At 42.0% G+C, this 25,098-nt stretch overlaps 1 protein-coding gene across 5 annotated transcripts in view; it reads left to right on the top strand.

Annotated features, from left to right (window-relative positions):
• ABCA1 (ATP binding cassette subfamily A member 1) overlaps window positions 1-25,098 on the top strand; it is a 144,446-nt gene that overhangs the window by 102,270 nt on the left and 17,078 nt on the right. For 3 of the 5 annotated variants that reach the window (XM_057498893.1, XM_036903282.2, XM_057498896.1), the window contains exons 23-43: window positions 819-1,039; window positions 2,248-2,320; window positions 3,262-3,464; window positions 4,577-4,625; window positions 4,837-4,965; window positions 6,006-6,154; window positions 7,804-7,928; window positions 9,153-9,251; window positions 11,704-11,893; window positions 12,891-12,985; window positions 14,171-14,203; window positions 15,255-15,360; window positions 16,198-16,272; window positions 16,788-16,957; window positions 17,470-17,647; window positions 19,609-19,724; window positions 19,818-19,962; window positions 21,428-21,551; window positions 22,636-22,765; window positions 23,021-23,141; window positions 23,941-24,003. In XM_057498893.1, coding sequence (XP_057354876.1) covers window positions 819-1,039; window positions 2,248-2,320; window positions 3,262-3,464; window positions 4,577-4,625; window positions 4,837-4,965; window positions 6,006-6,154; window positions 7,804-7,928; window positions 9,153-9,251; window positions 11,704-11,893; window positions 12,891-12,985; window positions 14,171-14,203; window positions 15,255-15,360; window positions 16,198-16,272; window positions 16,788-16,957; window positions 17,470-17,647; window positions 19,609-19,724; window positions 19,818-19,962; window positions 21,428-21,551; window positions 22,636-22,765; window positions 23,021-23,141; window positions 23,941-24,003 — 2,594 coding nt within the window. The remainder of the gene's footprint in view (window positions 1-818; window positions 1,040-2,247; window positions 2,321-3,261; window positions 3,465-4,576; window positions 4,626-4,836; window positions 4,966-6,005; window positions 6,155-7,803; window positions 7,929-9,152; window positions 9,252-11,703; window positions 11,894-12,890; window positions 12,986-14,170; window positions 14,204-15,254; window positions 15,361-16,197; window positions 16,273-16,787; window positions 16,958-17,469; window positions 17,648-19,608; window positions 19,725-19,817; window positions 19,963-21,427; window positions 21,552-22,635; window positions 22,766-23,020; window positions 23,142-23,940; window positions 24,004-25,098) is intronic. The other 2 variants (XM_057498894.1, XM_057498895.1) reach the window with 2 other exon arrangements.

Raw genomic sequence — 25,098 nt, 5'->3', positions numbered from 1 at the left:
GGATGAAGAGGCTCTTGAGAAGTATGGGTGTTCCTGCTAGAGCAACAGAATTGCTTCTGAAGGAGCACACACACTTCTTTTCTTAAAGCTCTGCTCATCCCTGATACGGAGGTGGGAGGCCAGGTTTATAAGACACTTAAAGTTTATGCTTCATTACCTAGGGTCCTGCAAGATAAAGAGAATTGGAGATAAAGAGCAGGACCCCTGGTGCTACCTCTGACATAGAATTTACACATGTATATTATAACTATATTCCCCTGTAGACTGAGAGTCCTGAGAGCAAGGGCTGCATCTTTGTTCATCTCTGGCCCCAACATGGTGCACTAAATTTATGTTTGTTGAAAGAGTGGATGAGTAAACGAATAGAATGGGCAAGGTGCAGGAGCATTGGCGATCTGCTTAGAGACACAGAGTGTGTGATTAAGGAACCACCTTAGGGTGTGAGAAGAGTAGACTGTAGAGCCGGCTTGGGCTGGCCCTGAGAGCTTGGAAAAGTGATTTAAGTTGCCTCAGTTTCCTTACCTATAATAATAGTGGTGCTTGCTTCATAGAGGATTAAGTCAAATAGGAATGCATACAGAATACATAGCATATTGTCTGATGTGCATGTAGTAAGTTCCCAAGTAAATATTCCTGTTCTTATTTCTGTGAGGGTACAGTAGCTGTATTCACAGTTTTGCTATCTTAGAGGCCATGGCCACATGGGCATCCAAGTCTTTCTCCCATACTTACCCCAACTAATATTTCTGTAGTTCCAGCCCCTGTGATCATTGAGAACTGACAGCTCTCACCTGCCCACATGTGTTTGCACTTGGCAGGCCGCACCATTATTCTCTCCACACACCACATGGATGAAGCGGACATCCTGGGGGACAGGATTGCCATCATTTCCCATGGGAGGCTGTGCTGTGTGGGCTCCTCCCTGTTTCTGAAGAACCAGCTGGGAACAGGCTACTACCTGACTCTGGTGAAGAAGGATGTAGAATCCTCCCTCAGTTCCTGCAGAAATAGCAGTAGCACTGTGTCTTATCTGAAAAAGGTGAGTTGCAGGCTTAGTGCTGGGCTGGTGCTGGGTCTGGGGATCAGGACTGCTTGGCCGTGAATGGCTGGTCCACCTCTGCCTGACTCTGCCGCACTGGAGTCACCATCTCCATGGCTCAGGGTCCTTTTGGGATCACATCGTACTTCAGACATGGAAACCTCTGTTGAAGCTCATTTCCTTTTTCCTGTGGAAGCACAGTGAATGATGGAAAAGGTCCTTAGAGAACTTTATTACGTCAAAGAGACGAGACTTGCCAAGAGTTAAGAGCATTGTCTGAAGAATGCTCTTCTGTTCCTTGTCATTACTTTTACATCTTGTTGACCTCAACTTTTAACTGCAAAACAGCACATATTTATTGAGCACTGATTTCATGTTAGACAGTCATTCTAGCAGACTCTGGGCATAAAAGAAAATAAGGATAATAGTTAATTCTTTGTAGTATTGTTATCATTTGCAAACTTTTTTTTTAACATCTGTCACCTCAAAATGCAGAGCAGCCCTGGAAAGGAGGCATTGTAATTATTATCCCAGATGAGGGAAGTGAGGCTTGTAGAGATTTGGTAGTTTATTCAAGGTCATCCATCAGTCAAATAAAACACAGAATGGACCAGAACCCAATAAACAGGTGCATTTTCTTCTGTACCACAGCATATGCCTGAGATTTGTATGTTGAAACCAGTAGCACTTGAAACATTTATATCCCAACCTTGAGCCCCTGTTCACTTACTTACCTTTTAACTAATATCTGGTTACTCCAAGTGTGGTCTGAGGACCAGCAGCATCGGGATCACTTGGGAGCTTATTAGAAATGCAGAAACATGGGCTCAACTCAGACTTATTAAATCAGAATGTGCATTTTAACAAGTTCCTTAAGTGGTTAAACTCAATTAAGGCTGAGAAGCATTGAACTAGACAAGTATAGCCAGGTAAAACCCATGCCTGAGAAGATCGGTGAATGCCTGGATACAGCATTCGTTGGCAGGCCACAGTTCTGTTGATAGATTGCTTCCTGACCTCCTGACCACAGAAGACATAGTGTCAGACAGTGGCCTCAGAAGCTGTGGCTGCCCAGTTGCATGCTTCCCAGGAGGAGCTTTTCTAGTTCTCATACACTAGAGCCTCATGGAAACCCTCCCTGGCAAAGGTGGTGGTGGTTGTACCTTATTTGGTCCCTGACCCATTCTCACCTCCTTCTTTGCCATCAGGAGGACAGTGTTTCTCAGAGCAGTTCTGATGCTGGCCTGGGCAGCGACCATGAAAGTGACACTCTGACCATCGGTAAGGACTCTGGGGTTTCTTATTCAGGTGGTGCCTGGGCTTCCCCGAGCTGGGCAGAGTGGAGGCAGAGGAGGAGAGGTGCAGAGGCTGGTGGCGCTGACTCAAGGTTTGCTGCTGGGCTGGGGCTGGGCGGCCATGGGAGGGGAGAGGGTGCAGCTCAGTGGCAGATTGGCTTAACTTGCTGGGGATCCTGGGGTTTGGTCTGGGAGCTGGCAGGGCACTGTCCCAGAGAGCTGAGATGATTGGGGTGGGGGACCCCTTAAGGGAGTGGATCTGGCTGGACCCGAGACCAGGGTGAGGAACTGAGAGTTAAGCCAGTGGGGAAGGACCGGAGCTCAGTCCTAAGGGTCAAGAGATTGGGAGATCAGAACAGCCTGGCCCTGGGTTTCCTCAGGAGGTCAGTGCTCCCAATAGCACAGGTAGAGCAGAAGCCTTACCCTGGCCATCTCTGCCTAGGCCTCAAACTGGATTTTTCGAGGAAGACTTCTTCCATGAACTATGTGATTAGCCCTCTTTTGAGGTAAATAGAAGGTGCCTCCTTTAAAATGTTAGAGAAGGGTGAAAAATCTTTAAGGTTCCTTTACTCAAGTTCCCATCAAGAAATCCTAAAATTTAGGCAATAGACAACAGGCTTTCAACCTCAGAAAGTCATCCATCCTTTCTTCCATCCACCTACCCACCCACCCACCATGCACTGAGAGCCTACAGGCTTTGTGTGTGACTGGCTGTGGTGAAACAAAGGTGATTAAGACATAGTCCTTATCCCTAGGAACTCTCAGGTCAGAGATGAACATGTGGAATGACTTAAGTATCTGGGAAAAATGTCATATATGGGCAGCTGGCTTCTGAGGAGTAGACAAAGGGAGAAGGCAGGGGTTGGCTGGCCCTTACTGTGGGGCCTCTGATCTGGCTGAGTTATCTTTTTCCTTTGGTTCCTACAGATGTCTCTGCCATCTCTAACCTCATCAGGAAGCATGTGGCCGAGGCCCGGCTGGTAGAAGACATTGGACATGAACTGACCTATGTGTTGCCCTATGAAGCTGCCAAAGAGGGAGCCTTTGTGGAGCTCTTCCATGAGATTGATGACCGGCTGTCTGACCTGGGTATCTCTAGTTATGGCATCTCTGAGACTACCCTGGAAGAAGTAAGTTAAGTTACTGACTGCCAGAATACATCAGGGCCAACAGTCCCAGCAATCCCACGGCTAGACAGGCAGCCTGCATTTCACCTGGGCATTTCATGGAGCTAGGCATTGTGCCCTTAAGTTTTTGACATCAGGAAAAAGTTGGCTTCAGTTAACCCTTTCAAGTTGTAGTGGCAGATAGCAAGAAGGATATATTTGGATTGCTCCTTGGTGTGACTGTGTAATGGCCATGAATAGGAAGTGGCCAGCATTTATGGAAAATTTACTTGTGGCAGGTGCTGCTGAGATTGGTGTTTTGGTTTTTTTTAAATTACTGTAGCTGCATTTAATCCTCATAAGATGAGAAAGTGGACACTCAGGGATGCTAAGCTAGGATTCATAATCAGGGGTTTGGGGCTTTAAAGTCCATACTCTCTTTACTGTGTGGGAGCACTGCCTCCTTTTAGAGATGCAGCATCACAGACCTTGAGGATTGGAAGGGATATAAAAGTTGTCTGACCTGGTGGTCCCCAAGCTCAGTTGCAGCAGAATCATGTGGGGATATTACTGACAATAAAAATTCTAAGTATCAGCTACAGTCTTTGAATTATAATTTCTGGGGATAAGGCTTTGATGTCTATGCTTTTATTACATGCTTCCTAGACAGTGGTCTGTAGTTGAGAATTTGGAAATCATTGGTCTAGTTCAGATACTCTTCTGATGCTGAATTCCTGCTGTAACATTTCTAGGGAGGGGAGCCCATCATCTCCTGATCACTCTGTCTTGGATAACAGTGCTAGCCTACTCAAAGATTTGGGGCCTGAGACCTAGAAGAAGCCACTTGACTTGTTCCCTGTTGATTCATAACAAATTTCTTCTGCTGCAGTGTCCTTATGTTCTAGCTTTAATTTGAAAGTGATTGTCTGGATTGATAGCTCTTAACACTGAGGAAGTATTCTCTGTTAAGAACAGCTTTGCTTGCAGGTAACTCTGACAAAGTGTTATTAATAAATGAGGCTTTTATTTTGTCTTTAGGGGCCAAGAAGCCATTCAATAATGTAATAATCATGGCAGTGATGGTTGCTGATATAACATAGTGTTTAAAATATCCTCATTTACTCTTTATTTTTCAGATATTTCTCAAAGTTGCTGAAGAGCGTGGAGTAGATGCTGAGACCTCAGGTAGCCTTTCAAGGGTGGTAGGGGTAGGGGCTACACACTCTCTGAGAAAAACGCCTTCTGCATGCTGTCTTAGCTCACCAATATTGTGCCTTTTCTTTTGAAATTTTTTTATTGCATTCTTATTTTTAGTGTATAAGTTCGTTAGAAATGTGGAGGGTTTGTTTTGTTACAAAATAAAATGAAATGCAGTATTCCTTTTCTTTGCCTTCAGATGGCACTTTGCCAGCCAGACGAAACAGACGGGCCTTTGGGGACAAGCAGAGCTGTCTTCGCCCATTCACTGAAGATGATGCCATTGATCCGAATGATTCCGACATAGACCCAGGTCTGTTTGGGCAAGGTCTGTGTTCCATTGTCAGAAAGTGAATTTCTCTCTTATGTTCTTCTCTGGTGTTCTCTTTTGATGTCCTTGAGCGAGGATGATAGATGCCTACAGGGTCCAAAGGGAGGTAGGGAGATGAGAAAAGCTGCTTTCCCTTTTCCAGTGCTGTGCCTGTGATCAAACCTGAAAGATCCTAGCCTCATCACTTCCTTCATTTCAGTGAGGTCTTTCTCTCAGGAGACATATAAAGATGGTCCCTCAGTACTCTAAATCCATTTATTGTCTTTTCTGTGGAGTCTCAGTTCCTTGATATATTATTTAATTGTTGAAAAATATTCTTTGAATGGATGAATGATTTTGAATGGGTCGGTCAGCTTTTAGACTTAATTGCACCCATAGACTTAAATCCTGTAGATTTGACTGGGATGGAGAAGGGGAGGCAAGAAATCAAGCAAATCCTGGGAAGATGTCAAACACCTTAGTTAGGAATCATTAGTTTAAGACAAGGATTTCTATAAAATTTCTAGGAACAGAAAGCTTTCTGGCTCTCGCAGTCCTTGCTCATGTGAATGTGTGGCGCTTATGCTGTCCCTGATTTCATATGTTGTCAGTACTTAATTCATTTGGATGTGTCCCCTTTACTCACAATATAACAGTTGAAAGACAAATTGCCACCTTTGTTCTCAAATATGTCAGTCTAAATACATGGCCCATTTTATAGAATATTCTATAAAAAACTGAGGATGACTTGATTCATCTAAATGACTTGCTGTAACACACAGTGATGTGTGAACACATCTCTTCAGTTGTTTCAAGGAACCTTCCTTTCCTGTACTTAATCAGTCAGATAAGAACTGAAAGGCAGAAACTACTACTGTTGGATATTTGAAGTCCTAATTCTTACTTGGATGTAGATTTATCCTGAAAGCCCTGTGTACTTCTGAGTAACTTTCAAGCACAAACCTCCAGGATGGTTGCTGAAGATGCTGGAAAGAGGAACACAGTGATATAAAAAAATGCCTAACCTATAGGTGACCTTCAGTGTTGGCTTCTTGCAGAATCCAGAGAAACAGACCTGCTCAGTGGGATGGATGGCAAAGGTTCCTACCAAGTGAAGGGCTGGAAGCTCACACAGCAACAGTTTGTGGCCCTTTTGTGGAAGAGGCTGCTGATTGCCAGGCGGAGTCGGAAGGGATTCTTTGCTCAGGTGAGAAGAGAAGAGCTGTTCCAGGCCAGCAACTGGCTTCATGAGTGGGCTGCAGGCTCCATGACCAGTGAAGGCAGAATAGAGTCATGGTTATGGGATGGATGCTGGAGCCAGATGCTCTGTATTTCAGACCTAGTTCTTCTTCTTGCCACATTGCTTGAGGACAAGTTATTTCTCTGTGCTTTCCTCTCTTCATATTTAAAATGATAATGTACCTATGACATGGATTGTTCTGAGGATTAAAATGAGTAAGTGCTTAGAATGGGCCTTGTAGTTGTAATTACCTTTTTTTTTCTTTTTGATATCAATTTTATTGTAGAGGAATTAGCCCTGGCTGGGCAAATTAATTTTTTTTTTAATTTAAAAACCTGAGAAGTGATTTGCCCAGATGCACTTGACATATGAACTAATTGGAAAGTTGATTTTTCTCTAACTTGATGTCAAGTTGCAAAGTGATAGAAAAGATAATTAGGACAGAAAAATATTGGTAAACAGAAGATTCAAGACACTGTTGTCTGCCTGTCAGTGTTTGCATGCTAACTTACTTGGTTAGGAGGGATAAATTATTCCTCTCTCTAATCAAAAAAATATAGAGAAAGAACCTGTAGAGACTTTCCCACAGACCGTGTGGGTAATGCAGAGAGCATGAATTTGTAGCATTCAAATCTGGATTTGAATTCCAGTTCTGCTACTTATTGGCTGTGTGACTTTGGGCTTAGCTTCTCTGAGTTCTGTTACCTTGTTTGTTGATTGATGATAATGATACTGCTTAGGGTTGTGAAGATAATTAAATGGGGTCATTGTTATACAGTATTTTCCCATGGAGTAATCACTTGGTGATAAGTTTCTGCATTAAAACCCTAGAACATAGGAACCAGGGGCATCATTTGTATCTTTAAGTTTTAAAGGATGTATGCCTCAGGAATAATTGGAAGGAGCTTAGAGTTTACTTAGATAGTAGGCACAAGTCATTGTTTTCAGAGAAGGTACAGCTGTAAAGTTTGAGGATATTCAAGAAGAGTTTAGATAATTATGTTTTTTGAGTCCATCCATCAAAGGAGACAGGCTGCCAATCTCTTTTACTGGAGACATTGTTATGGGATAGTTTTATCAGAGAAATGGGTCATCTAGTCTTACTCTGCAGATTAAATGAGAGCACTGAAGCTAGAGGGGAAGTGACTCCACATGTAGTAGAGACAGAACCAGCTTTGGGTCTTCTGGCTCCTGGCCTCTGGCTTCTGGCTTGTTCTTTTAGCCTTCCTCTGAGTTGAGCTGAGCTGAGCTGGGCTCCTGGCCCTGTGTGATCCTTGGTTTTCAGAGGGAAGAGGGCAGGACCCAGTGTTCTGAGTCACCCTGCCATGTTTACTCTGTGAAGTGCTCAGCTCACTTCCTTGCCAGGTTGCCACAGCTTCTGGTACTGCCAGCTGCCAGAAAGTCCCTAGAGGAAGAGGAAGAAAGGTTCTTAGGCTCCACTGCTTCCAGCCCACCAAGAATGCCTTGGTGGAGCTCAGCTATGGGCCCTGTACTCCCCATTTGTATTCTGGCTGGTCTGGGAGACTGGGTGGACTCATTGGGGCTTGCCTCCTGGCCTTTTATTCCTAACACCTGCCCTTCTGTGATTTCCCTTCCCCATCCACCCCCGGTTCTAGATTGTCCTGCCAGCCATGTTTGTCTGCATTGCATTGGTGTTCAGCTTGATTGTGCCACCCTTCGGCAAGTACCCCAGCCTGGAACTTCAGCCCTGGATGTACAATGAACAGTACACATTTGTCAGGTAAGTGTGTGCCTTCTGGGCCCAAGGAGAGAGGAGAGCTCCAGTAGACCAAGGGTGTTTACTGCATTGAGGGCCAAGAAGAGGTGAATTCAAGAATTACACAGTGGAATGGATTTTATCAGCTCTGGCTGAAGCCTTACATGAACTAATATGGGTGCAAAGAACAGCAGGGAGCTAAACCCGGAATACCAGACCAGTCTCCTGTTGTCCCACTTAAGCTCCTTTCTGTTTATACTGCTATTGTCAGAAACTGTCATGTGAGTCTTATGTATGTCATCTGCCCTTGCAAAAATATCTGTGATTAAGCTCTAATAAATTTGGATTTTTATAGCTATGTTTTAATTTTGTAGTTTAATCACAGGGTTTCCATACACTGTCAAAGCATTGTACCACCCAGGCTCTTGTTTCTGTACAGCATAATTCATCTACATATTTAGTTGTAGATATTAGCTGGTGTTTTTTCTTTAGACCAAAGTGCCAGCTACTCTGTAACAATACAGTGCTTCAAACAAAGGGACAAAAGGAACTTCTCTGTCTCATTATACAGGAGTGTTCTTCAGTCCTGTAGTATTTATAGTCTGTTAGATGGTGGGGTGTGGTGTGGAGGATAATGTGAGTGATATAAAAGGGAAGCTTAAAAACAAACAAAAACATGAAAAAAACCTATGTGAATCAGTCTTTTTCTCTAACTCTATGTTTCCTTACTACTGAATTCAGGTTTACCTTATTCTTTCTTTCCCTAGCTGCTGACCCTGTACTGCCCAGGGCTATGGAACAAGGATTTGTTTTGTGTTTGTAACCTGTGCACATTATTGTGTTTTCTAGTTGTTCATGTAAACATTCAGCCAATAAAATCTGCCTGCCCTTTCTAGAAAATCCTGGTTGTCTGTGCCTAATGGATGATTGTGAAAGTATTTTTGAAATAACTCATCCTAATGAATTTCTTCATATTAAAATAGATATGTAAATGTATATATGCATGTTTGTGCATACCATACATTAACTTATTTGCACAAGTTCCACTTCAGAATGCTATGTTACCTTATACCAAATATGTAGTTAGAGCCTGAGCTCCTCTAGGGTAGGTTCTATGTCTTACTCATTTCTGTTTTAAAAGCTTGGCACACAGGAAGTACCTTGAGTGTTTAATGTAGAAAAGCATTTCAACCTCCCAGTCCTGGTTTTAATGAATTACTGAGCTGGCTGCCTCTCATGTTCCCACAGTAATGATGCTCCTGAGGATGTGGGCACCCAGGAACTTTTGAATGCCCTCACTAAAGACCCTGGCTTCGGGACCCGATGTATGGAAGGAAACCCAATCCCGTGAGTGTCACTTGAGCTAGGAGACCCTCCATGGCTGGCTTCTTATGCTTGTTATCTGGTTTGATCTCTACTACATGCATTTATCAGCTGTGATAAATGCACCATAGTGACTACTGTCATGTGTCCTTTGAACCATTTTTTATTTTTAAGAAGTTAGTAGAGTAACCTAATCAAACCATCTTGGAACAAACAGATAAGGAGAGTTTTTTAATATCCTGCAAAGCAAATCGCCAAAGATGTCTGTTTACTGCTTTAGAAATTAATATTTAATTTAAATAACACATTATACTTTCTGATCAATGATTTTCCCTTCTTCCTTCCAGCTCCTGTACCTAAAGGCAGAGACAGGCTGCCATTATATATAATTTGCAGTTTTGCTTATTAGCTTCTTCACTTTACAAACCTGAAATGATGATGTATTCATTTCTATAAAAATGGACATTTTCTTTTAGAGTTTCATATTTTTATCTTTTCTTCAAAGTACTCTTTAAGAAAGTAGGCAGTGTATGAATTAATTCAGTGATGTACCTACATGTCTCTCAGTGGGTGTGGCAGGACATATGTTGGCGATGTTTGTGAGGGAAGACAGTGAAGAGAGGTGTGGCTCTTCAGAGAGAGCCAAATGATGGCAGACATGAGTTCAGGCTTCGAGGCAGAATTTGTATTGAAGCTGTTACACCACAGACTCAGGAAATTATAGAGAGTATGGGAAGGTATAGGAAGATTGAAGAAGGACTAACTTGAATTCCAGGTTTTAAAGGGAAGATACCAACCCTGTAAATGACAGACTGAGTGCAGTACCTGTGCATGCAAGGTTTTAGAGTTTATTATAGCGACTGTGCACTTGCTATGTCTTATTAGTAATTGGATGCTTAGTAAATGTTAGTAGTCTTTTAACACCCAGTGGGCAGTGAATCCCAGCAGCCAATATTGGTTCCTAAAGAACAAGATGACCCAGGTGGAAAAGGACACAGAAACATCCTGTCTGGATTTCACAAGGCTTTTGATGAGGTTCCACTTATAAGTTTTATAGGTGAGCTGGAAGAATGAGATGAGATGATGATAAGGTCAAGTGGATTCATCATATGTCAGCTGAACAGTATGGACTCACAGATAGATGCTGGCCGGGGAAGGATGTGTAGGAGCCTGCTCTGGACTCAGCTTGCCGACCGAGACAAGGGGCGCGGCCCCTGACACAAGAGGCCCCACAGTGCGGAGGCAGAACACCGCTGAACATGGCTTGGGGGTGGTCTGATGGAAGGGCCCCAGTCTGGCAGCTTCTCCTGAATTCGTGTTTTAGCTTTTACAAAAAGTAGTAAAACTGAGAGAAGTTTGACTGGGACATTTACCTGTAGCATCTAACTTGGTCTCAAGGCAATCATTTTGTGAAGGTTTTAGAGTGTGAGCTCCAGGAGCACCATGCCTTTGATTTTTCTATCAAAGAGAACTACAGGGAATCCACAAAAGTGTTATTTGAAACAAGAATAACATAAAGACTCTTCCTCAGCTGGAAATTACAGAATTTTGGAATTGGAAGGGACATTAGAGATGATCAGATGAAACAAGTCATTTTGTACTTTTATTTTACTTAGTGGAGAAAATAAGCCCCTCTTGTCGATGGTCTCACAGTGATTCAAGAGCTCAAGTCAGGCATAAAGGCCTTGTCTTTTGTCACTGCTTGCAAACAACCTAGTTCTTCGTGTACCAAACAATGTCAGCCCTATCCTCTACTTCCGCAGTTCTCTTCTCATTTTGAAACATAAAGTGAATCCTGACGTTCCCCACAGGTTTTCAGCACATTGAGTGGAAAATGCAGATCCCTCCACAGGCCCGTGTCACGCGGCGCCTGCCTCCCTGTCTTGCTCGCTGCTCGTCAGCAGTCCAGCTGCAGTGCCTTCCCGCGGTTCCTGAGACAAAGCTCGGGGCCTTCGCGCCTGCTCATGACATTCTTTCACCCCAAATCGCTGCCTGGTTGTTCTCTCTCATTTTTTACGTTTTGGCTGAAGTATCACCTCTTCGGATGGATCTTTCCCACTTGTCACTCTCCCTTTGTTTTGCTTCATTGTGGGGTGTCAAAGATTATATTATTTGTGGTCCAGCTTTCCGTGGGAACATAAATTCTGTGACGGCAGGGACTTTGTCCCGGTCACCCCAGAATGTACACACAGATGCTCAGTGAATATTTGTTGAGTGAAGACATGGGTGAGTGACCCAATGCTGGTGGACTCAGCTGAATGGAGTTCTGTATGTGAGCATTTAGGCCCATTTTGCATTCCATCGTCCTCCTCTGTAAAGTGAGTTTGCATCTTACAAGTCTGTGGGGCATCAAATAACAAAATGCTGAGGGGACAGACGCTTGCTTGCAGTTGATGTTGCTTATCTGCACTCCCAAGGTAACAGGAAAGACCAGGCCCTCTCAAGTGATCCTACCCTTGCTGTCCTCCCTTTGCAGAGACATGCCCTGCTTAGTGGGGGAGGAGGAATGGACCACTGCCCCAGTTCCACATACCATCACGGACCTGTTCCAAAATGGGAACTGGACAATGGAGAACCCCTCACCTACCTGCCAGTGCAGCAGTGACAAAATCAAGAAGATGCTGCCCGTGTGTCCACTGGGGGCAGGGGGTCTGCCTCCTCCACAAGTGAGTCACTGTGTGTACAAGCAGGTGGGGGGGCATGAGGGGCTGGGAAACTTCTGCTTGGGAAGAAAGAATGGATGACTTAGCACGTGAGGGGGGCTCTTTCAGTCTTGATCATCATTCTTGTCATAGGGAAAAGCATGGAAGGGAAGGGGTTTGGACCACATTGTGCTTCTATCTGAGGGAGCTCAGCCTGTGACTCTAGTTGGAAAAGTCAGCCTAGGCTACTAACTTGTGTGAGTTAAAACCAGAGCACAATACCTTGGATCAGTGGCTGTGGGAGACACACTGTGGCCTCTCCTGCAGAGATGGTGCCACAGGAGACCATGACAGGGCCACTTCCATCCCTGGCTCTGCCACAGATGAGCTGGTGACTTTGGATAGACCACTCAGAGTGGGCCTGTTTCCTCACCCCTGAATTACGGAGGCTGGCTCATAAGATTTTGGAGGTTCTTAAAACTCTGACATTCTCTGAGACTCTGAGTGTGGGAGGCAGTTCTGAGCCGTTTTCTCTGAGAGCAGCTTGAGGAAGAGGCTTGCTTGTGATACTTCTCTGCTGCTTTATCAGCATCCAGGTTTCAGGGTGAGGACAAGAATTTTAAATGGGTGTGAGAACTTAAAGAGGTTCTAGTTATCTCTCCTTAAAATAATAGCTAGGTGAATTATCAGTATAACTCTAGCAAATTAAATAATTCACTAGGTATAGTCAATGATGCTGCTCCCTAGGCCTTTGTGAGTATGCAGAATCGTATTCTGTTGTCTGTGTTTAGATATTCACAATAACTTCCTGGGGATGATCTCGGCTTAGCATAGGTGATGGCCAGTACAGAGTGAACCAGGCCTTGGTGCTGGCTGATGGCCATGCCTTGGCCCTATGGGCAGGATCTGGTCTCACTGTGGTCCATCTTTGAGGGACATGTGTCACTGTAGTCCTAGATTTGTTTTCTGCCCCAATTATGGTCCATAAAGACACTTGTGCTTTGTTTTTCTGTGATAACAGAGAAAACAGAAAACTGTGGACATCCTTCAGAACCTGACAGGAAGAAACATTTCAGATTATCTGGTGAAGACTTATGTGCAGATCATAGCCAAAAGGTCATTACTTATTAAACTTGCCCCTTGCTTTATCAATCCTGATTAGAGAAATTAAAGGCTTAAAAATAGTAGACTGAATGGTGGGGGAAATTTTGGCTTGATATTCTCCCAAATTAGAGAAGATAAGTACTGTGGACATTCAGTTGTCAGCATCAAGTTGGGACTGCCTGGAATAATCACAGTTCTGTGAATTAGACAAATTCTGGCAATCTAATAATGCACAGCATTGTGACTGTAGTTGACAACACTATTATATGCTTCAAATTTGCTAAGAAACTATATCTTAGGTGTTCTCACCACAAAAAAGAGAGGATAATGGGACGTGATGGAGGTGTTAGCTAATGGCACCATGATAATCATAATATATAAATATATTAAATCAATGTGTTACATGCCTTAATCTTAAATAATGTTACATGCCATTTATATCCTAATAAATATAAAGAAATCTGGATTCAGATTTGGATTCTGCCACTTACTATCTGCTTTACCAAGGCAACCAGTTGTCCTTTAAAAAGACTTAGTTCATAAAAAATGTGATGATAATGTTGCTCTTACCAGTTTGTGTGAGAATTAAATGAAATGATAAATGTAATAAAGTGCCTCTTGTGGGTGGAATGCATGATACTCTGTGGCATTGTGAAGAGAGTCTGGGCCAGCTCAGAACTTGGCTGTGGAGCCCTGGAAGAGCCATGTAGCTTCCTGGGTCATCACTGCAGTGTTGGATACTTAGTTTAAGCCCTGGCACTGTTTGCTCTGGTGTCCTTTCGGCTGGTTGTGCCTCTCAGTTAGGAGTCCTCTGTGACTTTAAATGACAAGGGTATGCTTAAATGGCAATTACCATGAATTTCCAAGAAAGAGACATAGACTTTCCATGTCATTCATAGTTGAAGCATTACTTTGAATTGAAAGAAGTTTCTAGTTCCATCTCATCTTTGTACATAAGGTGGTTTTTGAATGGTTTCATCCAAAGCATGATTTTCATATAAATAAGGTTTTAAGATGGGGGAAAGCATGTTGAGTAGGGCTTCTTTCCATTGGCACAACCCTGCCAGACCTGCCTGATCATTGAATTATTTTTGTCCCTTTGTGGTGTCCTCAGGTAGATAGGTACTCCTTTTTGTATCATCAGGAATAGGATCAGTGTTTCTGTGAACTGATATTTGGTTTCTTTGGCTTTTCCAGCTTAAAGAACAAGATCTGGGTGAATGAGTTTAGGTGAGTTGATCTCTTTCTGTGCTTTCTTCTAGTTTTCTTGACTGTCGTAGTTCAGGAGGATGATTTTAATGCAGGTATCTTGAATCTGGGGAAGTTGTTGGTTTGTGGATTATTTTGCCTTTAGTGTTTCTGTTCAGCGCCCAGCTGTCAAGTTCAGAGACCTTTAAAATATTTGGTATACTGAGCTCCTTGAGGAAGTTCAGCACTTTCTTAGGTGTCTCTAGGGATTTACCAGGAAGCACTGTGCTGTGAGAGAATATCTATGCTATTTTCACTTTTCTCCCAAATCAGATTCCCAAGGGGTCCTAGAGACTCAAGTATAATTTTTCAAGCCTTTGGAATGAGACCAAGAAGGTCTTGGATGAAATGAAAGGCACCAAAGCCATATATTTTCACTGTATTTGAACTCATTTATCCTTCTGTGTTTTGAAGGAACAGGTGGGACTGGGGAAGAAAAGGGAAGAATCCTTGAAATCACTTAATACTTCATGAAAAATGAGACCTTAAATGGCTGCCTCAAAACTTAGCTCTGTCACTGTTTCCCACCTTTCCTCTTGGCCTTTTCCCCAAGGGCCAGCACCTACAGGACTCTGAGCAGAGCAGATGCAGAAGCCTAGAGTGGCCCTCTTACTGGGAAAGAGCCAAGGCCTATGGATAAGACTTCCCTAGCCTACCCTGATCAGTGTCCCCCATCACTCGTCCTGATTCCCCATCTGCTTGCCTCAAGACCCACTGCAGGTCTGAGTCAGAGTGGGAGGAGCATCTGTGAGATGGACTGTTCTCTCCACAGTGTCTCAGATGTCATACTTTATGTGTACTTAGACCCAGGTCCCTCCCACTTGGGAGGACCTCTCAATTCTAACCAGAAGAGTTAAGAGATTGTCAGAATCCATTGGAGGAGGCCAAGCTGTAATATTCTCTGACTTCAGTCCTACTTTAAGTAAGCAGTTTATCTAAATGAAGCATGCACATGCTCAGGTGGTGTCTTCTGCTGAGTGACTGGTATTGTGTACCACATTGTCTGTGTTTTAATGTCAGGCTGTTCTTTTAGGTATGGAGGATTTTCCCTGGGTGCCAGTAATTCTCAGTCACTTCCTCCAAGTCAAGAAGTTAATGATGCCATCAGGGAAATGAAGAAACTCTTGAAGGTGGCCAAGGTACAGTATGCATCCTAGGACATGTCAGAAAAATGTCCTAGAGAACAATGGCCCAGAGTTGCTGCTACATGGGAGTAGTGGGCAGGCAAATCTAATCACCTAGCCACTGATTGTTTTTAAGATTTTAAATACAAAGTCATCATTGGCATGTAGTGATCTTACACCAATCAGGACTGAACTACTCAGTGTATATTTAACATCTGAAAGTGTAGATGAAAAACAAATTCAGAAATTTAAAAGCTCTCAGAATAACAAGTCTTTGAATTTGACCAGTGGGTAAACTGGGCTTCAAACACATTTTTCTAAAACAATCACTGGTTAAACAGGAAATAAATCATTTTCTTTAAGCTGGCAATAGGCTTCAGGACCTGATAAGCACTAATTTCATTTATCTATATTTTAGGTTTTCCACTTTTAAATGAGAATTGTGAGGGGGTCAGATGACATGGACTCTAGAATGGATAGCAATGACAGTCCTTGAGTTTGTACCTCTGCTTCCAAGGCACAGACCCCATGTGTCTGACACATTTGCACACTGAGTGTAGTTTTGGGTCTTACACCAGGGAAACTCTGAAGAATCCTCATCACCCAGTGAAGCCAGACATCTCTATCTTGTGACTTTGAGTTGCAGGGTATCCCCATGATTCCTTTAAGATTTGTGGCTCCTGGAAACATCAGTGCTTTAGATTTATTGACACTTGTTTCTCAGGAGCCAGTTATTCAGTGGCTTCAAATTTCATTTCAGTTGAATGAGGCAGTGATAGTGTTGCTCTTCACAAAGTTGTCCCTGTTGCCGTTGGAACCATCCCAGCTGAGGCAGGTTTCTTTTGTTCACAGGACAGTTCTGCAGATCGATTTCTCAGCAGCTTGGGAAGGTTCATGACAGGACTGGATAAGAAAAATAACGTCAAGGTAAAGCCCTTTGTTCCAGTAGCTGCTTGATGAATAATAATCCTTATGTTCCGTGAAGTACTTTCAAGCTCATGATAAGATGATGCGGGTATTCCTGACAGAGAAAGCCGACTAGTAATTTTATCATTAAGGCCATATGGTATAGTTATCAAGGGAATTTGCTTTGCTACCAGATGTACCAAGTGAGCCCTTTGTGAACTTAATCAAGTTACTTATCCTATCTCAGCCTCAGTTTCCTAAGCTACAAGATGGGGACAGTAATCAGGCTATGTCAGAGTTGTGGTGAGGATTAAATGAGTTAGGGATATAAGGGGGTCAGCACAGTGCCTGGTCACATGGCCAGGGTTCAGTATGCCTGCCTGCTGTTACGACTTTGCCATGTTCTTTGACTGTAATGTTTTGTCTTGGTGTGTGACTGAGAGTTTCTGAAATTTATGTGTATGTTTTGTGTGTGCATCTACCACTGGGAGTAGAGTTTGGGAATATTACCTTGTACCTGGTATACTTTATTTCAGGTGTGGTTCAATAACAAGGGCTGGCATGCCATCAGCTCTTTCTTGAATGTCATCAACAATGCCATTCTCCGGGCCAACTTGCAGAAGGGAGAGAATCCTAGACAATATGGGATCACTGCTTTTAATCACCCCCTGAATCTCACCAAACAGCAGCTTTCAGAAGTGGCTCTGTAAGTGTGGCTGTCTAAATGGCTGGGCGGGTATGGAGAGGAGAGGGTGTTGGAGGAATCGTGAAGCAGGGAAAGGATATAGGAAGCTGGTTTTGGAGTAAAACCTGGGGAAACAGTTACATTATGGTGTATGTCTGGGTTGATCCAGGCTCTGGGAAGAAAACTGTCAGTTTATGAATTGCCTGGCAGGGATTAAACTGCAGAAGATAAATGATTCTGTAGTGAATAAGTAGGATTACATGTAGTGAATTCATATAAAATGAAAAAAGTTGTTAATAAAATCCTAAAATATTTTAATTTGCCATTAATACAATGTTTAATAAGAAATAAGTTTCATTTGTTTCAAAACCACTGTTTTTAAACTTGGTGAAACATGCTTTTATCAGGTTGTCTTTAATTCCTGAATTAAGCCTGTGTGTGTGTGTGTCTGGCTGTCTGTGTGTCTCTCCTCCTTGGCTGAGTCTTCAGCTGTGTCAGTGGCCCCTCAAATCCTCACTGCCTTTCTTTTCTAGGATGACCACATCAGTGGATGTCCTTGTGTCCATCTGTGTCATCTTTGCAATGTCCTTCGTCCCAGCCAGCTTTGTTGTGTTCCTGATCCAGGAGCGGGTCAGCAAAGCGAAGCACCTGCAACTCATCAGCGGAGTGAAGCCCATCATCTACTGGCTCTCCAATTTTGTCTGGGACATGGTAAGGGCACCTGACTGCTGCTGCCTTATACATGCCATCAGGGCTGTGGATCGGATGAACAACATGGCCATGGCTCTGCTAAAAGTGTTCTAACTAGACTAAAGATAAATGAAAAAGGAAAAGGTAAAAGCAGTTGTATATTCTCATGACACCAACCATGGTGTTAAATACAGAGCTGATTTCACATCAGAGAGAAAATTTGTCCACACTGACTACATTTAATACCACTACCACCTAATTTCCTAAGTGACAACTTCTCAAAGAAAACTGAGATTGAAGACTTAGTCAAAACTCCAGTTTCTCACTTGTCTGATCGTTTTCTACCTTCAGAATCAGGGTGTTCTTTGCTTAGGAAATATCTGTCATTGGAAAATCATATTTCTTTTACCAGGAGCTTATCCATCCATTGCAAATATGTTTTTGCATCAGCTCTAATATATTGCTTCTGTTTAGACTAATAGAGAAGACTTCAAAGAATTCTGAAGTTTTAATTTTTATACAGTTGAAATGTATCTCCCTATGACTTCCATTAATTATAAGCCATACAGAAATTTAATTCTCCCACTGCACAGTCCCTCAGATGTTTGAAGATAACTTCATTTAACCTATGCTTTCCCCAGATAAGATGGCACATGGGAACACACTTTGTAATCTTTAACGCAATATACAAATGTGAGTGGTGATGCAGATGGTGTCTGTGCTGATTATACTGAGCCTCTCGGACTTGCCACTATTCTGATACTATTGCCTTTCTATGGCCGTGCACTGTGTCATTAAGGTGAACAGTTAGAAGTCTAGAGGGAATTTATCTTTATCCTGTACTTCTTTTTATTTTATTGATTGATCGACTGAATGAAGTAGTTGATATATAATTATGCCATACCTCTATTACTAAGCCCCGGGGTATTTCACTTTGGAAGGAGCACTGTCTTGTTGGCAACTTGGTAGTAAACTAAAATTCCATTCCACAGGAATGATTGTTGAATGGGTTCTCTTTCATTCTATACTAATACAATTGACTGTTTTGAACCTGAACTTTATAATTAACCTTATTAAACTGCATCTTGTTTAGTATCCATTTGTTTTTGTTTTTATCCTGATCTAGTAATTACTTCATCCAGTAAATACATGCTGAATGCTCACTGTGTGTTGACTGCCTGCCATAGGAGATTCAGAAATGAAAGAGCAAGTTCCTGAATTCAGGGACTTCACTTTAACTTCCTGTATATGATCCATCCCTCCCTGCTTTAGAGCCTCTAAAATTTGCTGTAATCATGTCTTCATCTAAGTTGTTGATAAACACATTGGGTAGGATGGGAATGAAGCAGAACCCTGCTGTCTGAAGCTGCAAATTCTTCTAACAGCTGACAAACCCACTCTTGCCTCCCTGCTTATGCTTTTCTCTGCCCGCTATGAACTCTCATAATTGTCCCACGGTCAAATCTTTACTTCTGCATTTTAATGCTTGATACATCATCAGGATAGACTTTCAAATTATTCTCAGTGTGGTAAAACAGTTCTGATGTTTGTGTTAAAGCGTTTATCTCACAAAGAGATTACCCATGAGACTGAATGTGGGCAGACTGCAGTACAGCATTGATGATGGAGCAGACACAGCCCTTTTCAGGAAGAACAACGAAAGCTTAGTTGCTGCCTGTAGAATTGAAATTTATCTGGGAATCATCGTTCAGTAGGTTTACTAAGCGTGACACTTTGGCTTCACTGTTGGAAGACAGAAAGGGCATGAGTTTATAAAATCAGCCAAGGGTACAATTCTTGTCAAAATGTATTGTCCAGTATTTTTTTTTTATTGTCCAGTATTTTGATTGTTTATGTGGCTTCATTACTTCAGAGTTATTCTCTAATAATTTATCTGCCCTTTCTTGTCTGATGATGGTGAAGACTTGAGATTTATCTTTAAGGACTTAGAGGTGAACTTTGTTTCCTTGTTTTACCTTTAGTGCAACTATGTGGTCCCTGCCACACTGGTCGTTATCATCTTCATCTGCTTTCAGCAGAAGTCCTACGTGTCCTCCACCAATCTGCCTGTGCTAGCCCTTCTACTTTTGCTATATGGGTAAGGCACCTCTGGATGGGGGAAAGGCATTTGGTGCTCAGTGTCAGAGAGGCAGGGGACACCCAATGGACATTTGTCTTTGTGCCTCACCAGGTGGTCGATCACACCTCTTATGTACCCAGCCTCCTTTGTGTTCAAGATCCCCAGCACAGCTTACGTGGTCCTCACCAGTGTGAACCTCTTCATTGGGATCAATGGCAGCGTGGCCACTTTTGTGTTGGAGCTCTTCACCAACAATGTGAGTTCTGTAAAAGAGCACCTCCTGCTGGGATAAGCACCTCTGGGGAGCCAGAGGACTGGGTCGAGTCATGATCTTTTTCTGCTTGTCGGTGGTGTTGACACCACAGAGCACTCTGTCCTATCTCAGACTGTCTCTTCCTGGGTTTGCATAGCACCTCTCTCTCCTCCTTTGCCTTATATTTCTCTGATCAGACCTTTCAGTTTACTTTGACAAGTTCTTTTATACTCTTCTGTTTAAATGTTGTTTTTCCCAACATTTGGCCTGCTGCCATCTTTGCTTTCTACTTTAGATGCTATCTCTGGATAATGGCATTCAGTCCAGAGGCTTTTATCATCACCGCTCTCAGTATCTTAGGTTGTTATCTCTAAGATCTGTGCCTTTAGCCCTGACAGTTCCCTTGAACTCTAGACTCACATTTTCACTTGCCTAGTAGATGGCTCCATTTAGATAATTTACAGATACCCCAGACTTGACATGTCTAATTATTTTCCCCTTAGAACTTAGTATTTCTTTTGCCATTCCTGTTACACTGAAAGGCATTGTCATCCCCCCAATTGCCTCTGCTGGCCATAATAGGGTCATCTAAGATGCCTTGCTTTTGCTTATTTCTCACAATTAACTGGTTACCTTGTTTGTTCTTCCAGTTCCAGATCTCTTAAACAAGGGTCCCTGTGCATTCCTGTTGTCATTCCCTTTGTCCAAACACCTTAGCACACAAGGCCTTTCAGAGGTGTGCAGCCCTTCCTGGCCGGTAATCACTATATCCTTTCCCAAGACTCTGTAAGTCTCAGCTGAGTTGTCTCTTAAACCCTCCACACTCCTGCAGGCCTGGCTTAAAATGTTCTTATCACGGAGTCTGGTAGTATCTCCCTTACCCTCCAAGACTGAGTCAAATGTGAAGCTTCCCTTACCTGCCCTATGGGAGATGCTGTCTTTTCCCTGTGTTCCCAGGTTCCTCCATTCTTGCCTCCAATTATGTAGTAATTTCCTCAGAGCAGAGACTGCTTCTCACTAACGTTGCTTCTCACATGCCCTATCAAGGTACACCCAGCACATAGCTTCTTACTCAGATGCTGGTTCTTTGGCCTCTGCTAGCTTAATTTACCTGAGGAAATTCCAACAAAATCCTGAGATTGAAATATTGACCCAGACATGAGCAATTTGCTTTTAAGATGTTAAGCCAATATTTTGTTACGGATTTACTTTTGATTAAACAAACCCATGTTTCTATGAACTTTGCTCATATTTCTCCATACTCATAGCATTGTTCTAAATTTTCTAAAGAGCAAAATTTTATTGTTATATATCATCATCTATGGCTGCTACTATTTATTGGTATCTGAATTCAAAGATTCAGTTTAACCCCAGGGAATCAAATTTTTTCTTCCCTATACTTTAGACTTTGATAAATTTTTAGCCTAAACCATGAATGACATTCAGTTTTTCTCTCTCTTATTTTTAGAAGCTGAATAATATCAATGATATCCTGAAGTCTGTGTTCTTGATCTTCCCACATTTTTGCCTGGGACGGGGGCTCATTGACATGGTGAAAAACCAGGCCATGGCTGATGCCTTGGAAAGGTTTGGTGAGTGGCAGCAATGACTGGAGGATGCTTTAACTGAGGTGGCCATTTTCTTGGGTCTTGGTATTCTGCCCTTTGTTTTGGAAGGAGGCTGGAAACTGGGCATAGGCCTTCCCACCACTGATGGTTGTGACATGGGTTTTGTAATACAACCATTTGCCTATGCCTCTGAATGCACTGAGAAAGTGAGAAAGCAGTTAAGAGGCAAGGAAAACACTGGCTTTAGTATGGATCTAGTGCCTAATGCCACTGGTTGGGTTTGTTAGTCATTGGAAAAGTCAAACCACAGCTTTGAGATTAGATATAGGCCAGAGAATCAGAAGGAGATGCAAACTTTAGCTCTATTAGGAAAATCATGGGCCTTGCAGATGTGGCCATATATAACCTTTTACAGTCTATAAAAGGTAATTTACTGCAGCTCTTTCTACCTTTAGATAGAGTCTTTAAAAATATTTCTCCTGCAGCCACATTACTATTCTTACTGGCTCATATAGTTAGATGGGCCATTTTAATGGACATAGAAGAGGGACTCTCTTTTTCAACATGGAAGGACAAAGGAGATGTATAAGGAATTTAAGGAGTACTTACATAAAACCAGGTGATATGAGTCATAGGTTACATTACATGCTGTAATGTATTATATTACATCATATGATTATAATTGTAATTGCATTACAATTACATTACACTTTAAAAAGGGACATATTTTTAAAGTGCTGTCTAGTTTTTCTGAGTGAAACTTATAATTTACCAAAATACGCTAAAAATTACCTTGGATTGTTTGCCTTTTTAAAAAGGATTTTTGGCATGTCTCATTAATAAGGAAACATTAGCTATCTTAGATGAAGTTACAGATCTGATACATGTTGGCTCTGAAATTGTGAATGATACTGGGTCGCAGTATGTTTTTCCAAAACCCTACCCTAAATCAGACTTGGAGAGTTGTTACTCCCTTACTTTTTTCCTCCTTGTCATAGGTGATAACCAGTGACGTCTGTAGGAACATAGATGAATTTGAGCCTGAATGGGAGGAAGGGCTGTGGTCTTCAGTGCCTTCATTCTGACTGCATCTCTGCATGTCTTTCAGGGGAGAATCGCTTTGTCTCACCACTTTCTTGGGACTTGGTAGGACGGAACCTCTTCGCCATGGCCGTGGAAGGGCTGGTGTTCTTCCTCATCACTGTTCTGATCCAGTACAGATTCTTCATCAGGCCCAGGTGAGTCTCAGAACTCATGGAGCACCTGGTTGAGGGTCACAGAGGAGGATCACAGGGGAACCCTTTGCAGTGGTCATTGGAATGCATTGTGCTCAAAGCAGATAATCAAACTGATATTCCTAATGTGGGCATTCCCAGCCCCCAACACTGCCAATCCTGGAAACTGGAGAGTAGCTTTTATACTGCTTTAGAAACTGGATCTTTGTCTTGAAAAATAACTTGAAAGGTTGATTTTTCTAATTTGTTTCCCCTAAGAGCTGTAAACACAAAGCTTCCTCCTCTGAATGATGAGGATGAAGATGTGAGAAGGGAAAGACAGAGAATTCTTGATGGTGGAGGGCAGAACGACATCTTGGAAATTAAAGAGTTGACTAAGGTGAGGCAAGGGAGCACAAGTCAGAACAACTTCTCTTCAGTTTTTTCAGCTTTATATGTTGGAAATGAGCCTTTTGCTGATTTGCGTAATGAAAAGAGCATGCTTCCCAAAATACACATCTATATCAAACCACTGTCAGTTTAATTGCATTTAAAATATAGCATGGGGACTTCTTAATTAAATAAATTCCACCAAGAATACTTTTATAATGTGAATTCGTATTCTAGAGTATATTTGTTATCACACTTATATTTATGTGTTTGTTGTTAAAGTATACTAACACTGTATATCTAGCCAAAGCTGATGTAGGGCAAATAAATGGTTGATTTGGAGATTCATAGTTGAAAAAGCTGATACATCTCCATTGTTCCAGGAGGAGGGTTTGTTTCAGTGCTCTGTGCCAGAATCCCCAAAACTCACTTCTTGTAATATGTACAATATTTGCAATGTCTTGATTATAAAATTTTACCCTGTAGAATTTAATTTTTAAAATATTTACAATATATTTATTAAGTAAATTAAAAAAGTGTAGATATTAATGACCGATATACTTTTTTTAAAGGTTTATATTAGATTAAAAATAAAAAGAAATTAATTTTTATTATGAGCTTCAGAGTCATTCAGAAGTTGGTTGCTACACAGACAGACCAAGGCTGTTGGCACATCACATATGTCACTTAGTCTCATCAGTGAGTCCCATTTCATGGTGTGTTTGGGTTTAAATTCCCTTTTCTACAGTTGGTTGGCATACCTGTGAATTGCCGCAGTTCACGACCTTTTGCACTTTCGTTTGTTGTAGATATACAGAAGTAAGAGGAAGCCTGCTGTTGACAGGATTTGTGTTGGTATTCCTCCTGGCGAGGTAAAGGCACTTTGTTTACATTGTGTTTGTCCTTATTAATTCAGACTGTTTCTACCCAGTCAAATAATGTCTGTAAGAGGTAAAACTGCTTCTTTTTTTTTTTTTTTTGAGAGGGCATCTCTCATATTTATTGATCAAATGGTTGTTAACAACAATAAAATTCTGTATAGGGGACTCAATGCACAGTCATTAATCAACCCCAAGCCTATATCTCAACAGTCTCCAATCTTCTGAAGCATAACAAACAAGTTCTTACATGGTGAACAAGGTCTTACATAGTGAATAAGTTCTTACATGGTGAACAGTGCAAGGGCAGTCATATCACAGAAACTTTCGGTTTTGATCACGCATCATGAACTATAAACAATCAAGTCAGATATGATTATTCATTTGATTTTTATACTTGACTTATATGTGAATCCCACATTTCTCCCTTATTGTTGTTATTATTATTTTTTTAATAAAATGCTGAAGTGGTAGGTAGATGCAAGATAAAGGTAGAAAACGTAATTTAGTGCTGTAAGAGGGCAAATGTAGATGATCAGGTCTGTGCCCATAGACTAAGTATTAATCCAAGCTAGACAAGGGCAACAAAACATCCACGGATGCAGAAGATTTCTCTCAAAATGGGGGGGTGAGGTTCTAAGCCTCCCCTCTGTTGGTCCCCAGTTTCTCTCCTGATGGCCCCCCTGCAACTGTGCCTGTCTTAGGTTGTTCCTCCTTAGAGGAATCTTACCCGTCTCTGGCTGTCCAGTCATCTTCCAGGGCCATACAGGGAAATGTAAAGTTGGTAAGTGAGAGAGAAGCAATATTCTTTGAAAAGGTTAGATTTTTACTTCTTTGCAGATATATGCACTGTGGCTTCTATGCCCAGCATTTGTCTTGAGGTATCTTTACCACTTGGAAGAATTACGATGCTCAGTAATTTTAGATATGAAGCACTAATTCTACTGAAGGGTTGTAATTAGGAAGGAAGAAGAAAAGCTATAGAAGTAGCAGACGGAAGAAAACATGAGAAGATTGATTATTTCTTTGACATATCTTCTTGTAGAGTAACATAAGCATGTATAGGTTTTAAACTACTAATTAAATTGT

The sequence above is a fragment of the Manis pentadactyla genome, chromosome 3, assembly GCF_030020395.1.
Source record: "Manis pentadactyla isolate mManPen7 chromosome 3, mManPen7.hap1, whole genome shotgun sequence".
NCBI classification, from domain to species: domain Eukaryota; kingdom Metazoa; phylum Chordata; class Mammalia; order Pholidota; family Manidae; genus Manis; species Manis pentadactyla.
Note: the sequence above shows the minus strand (reverse complement) of the source record. Positions and strands in the feature narration are given on the sequence as shown.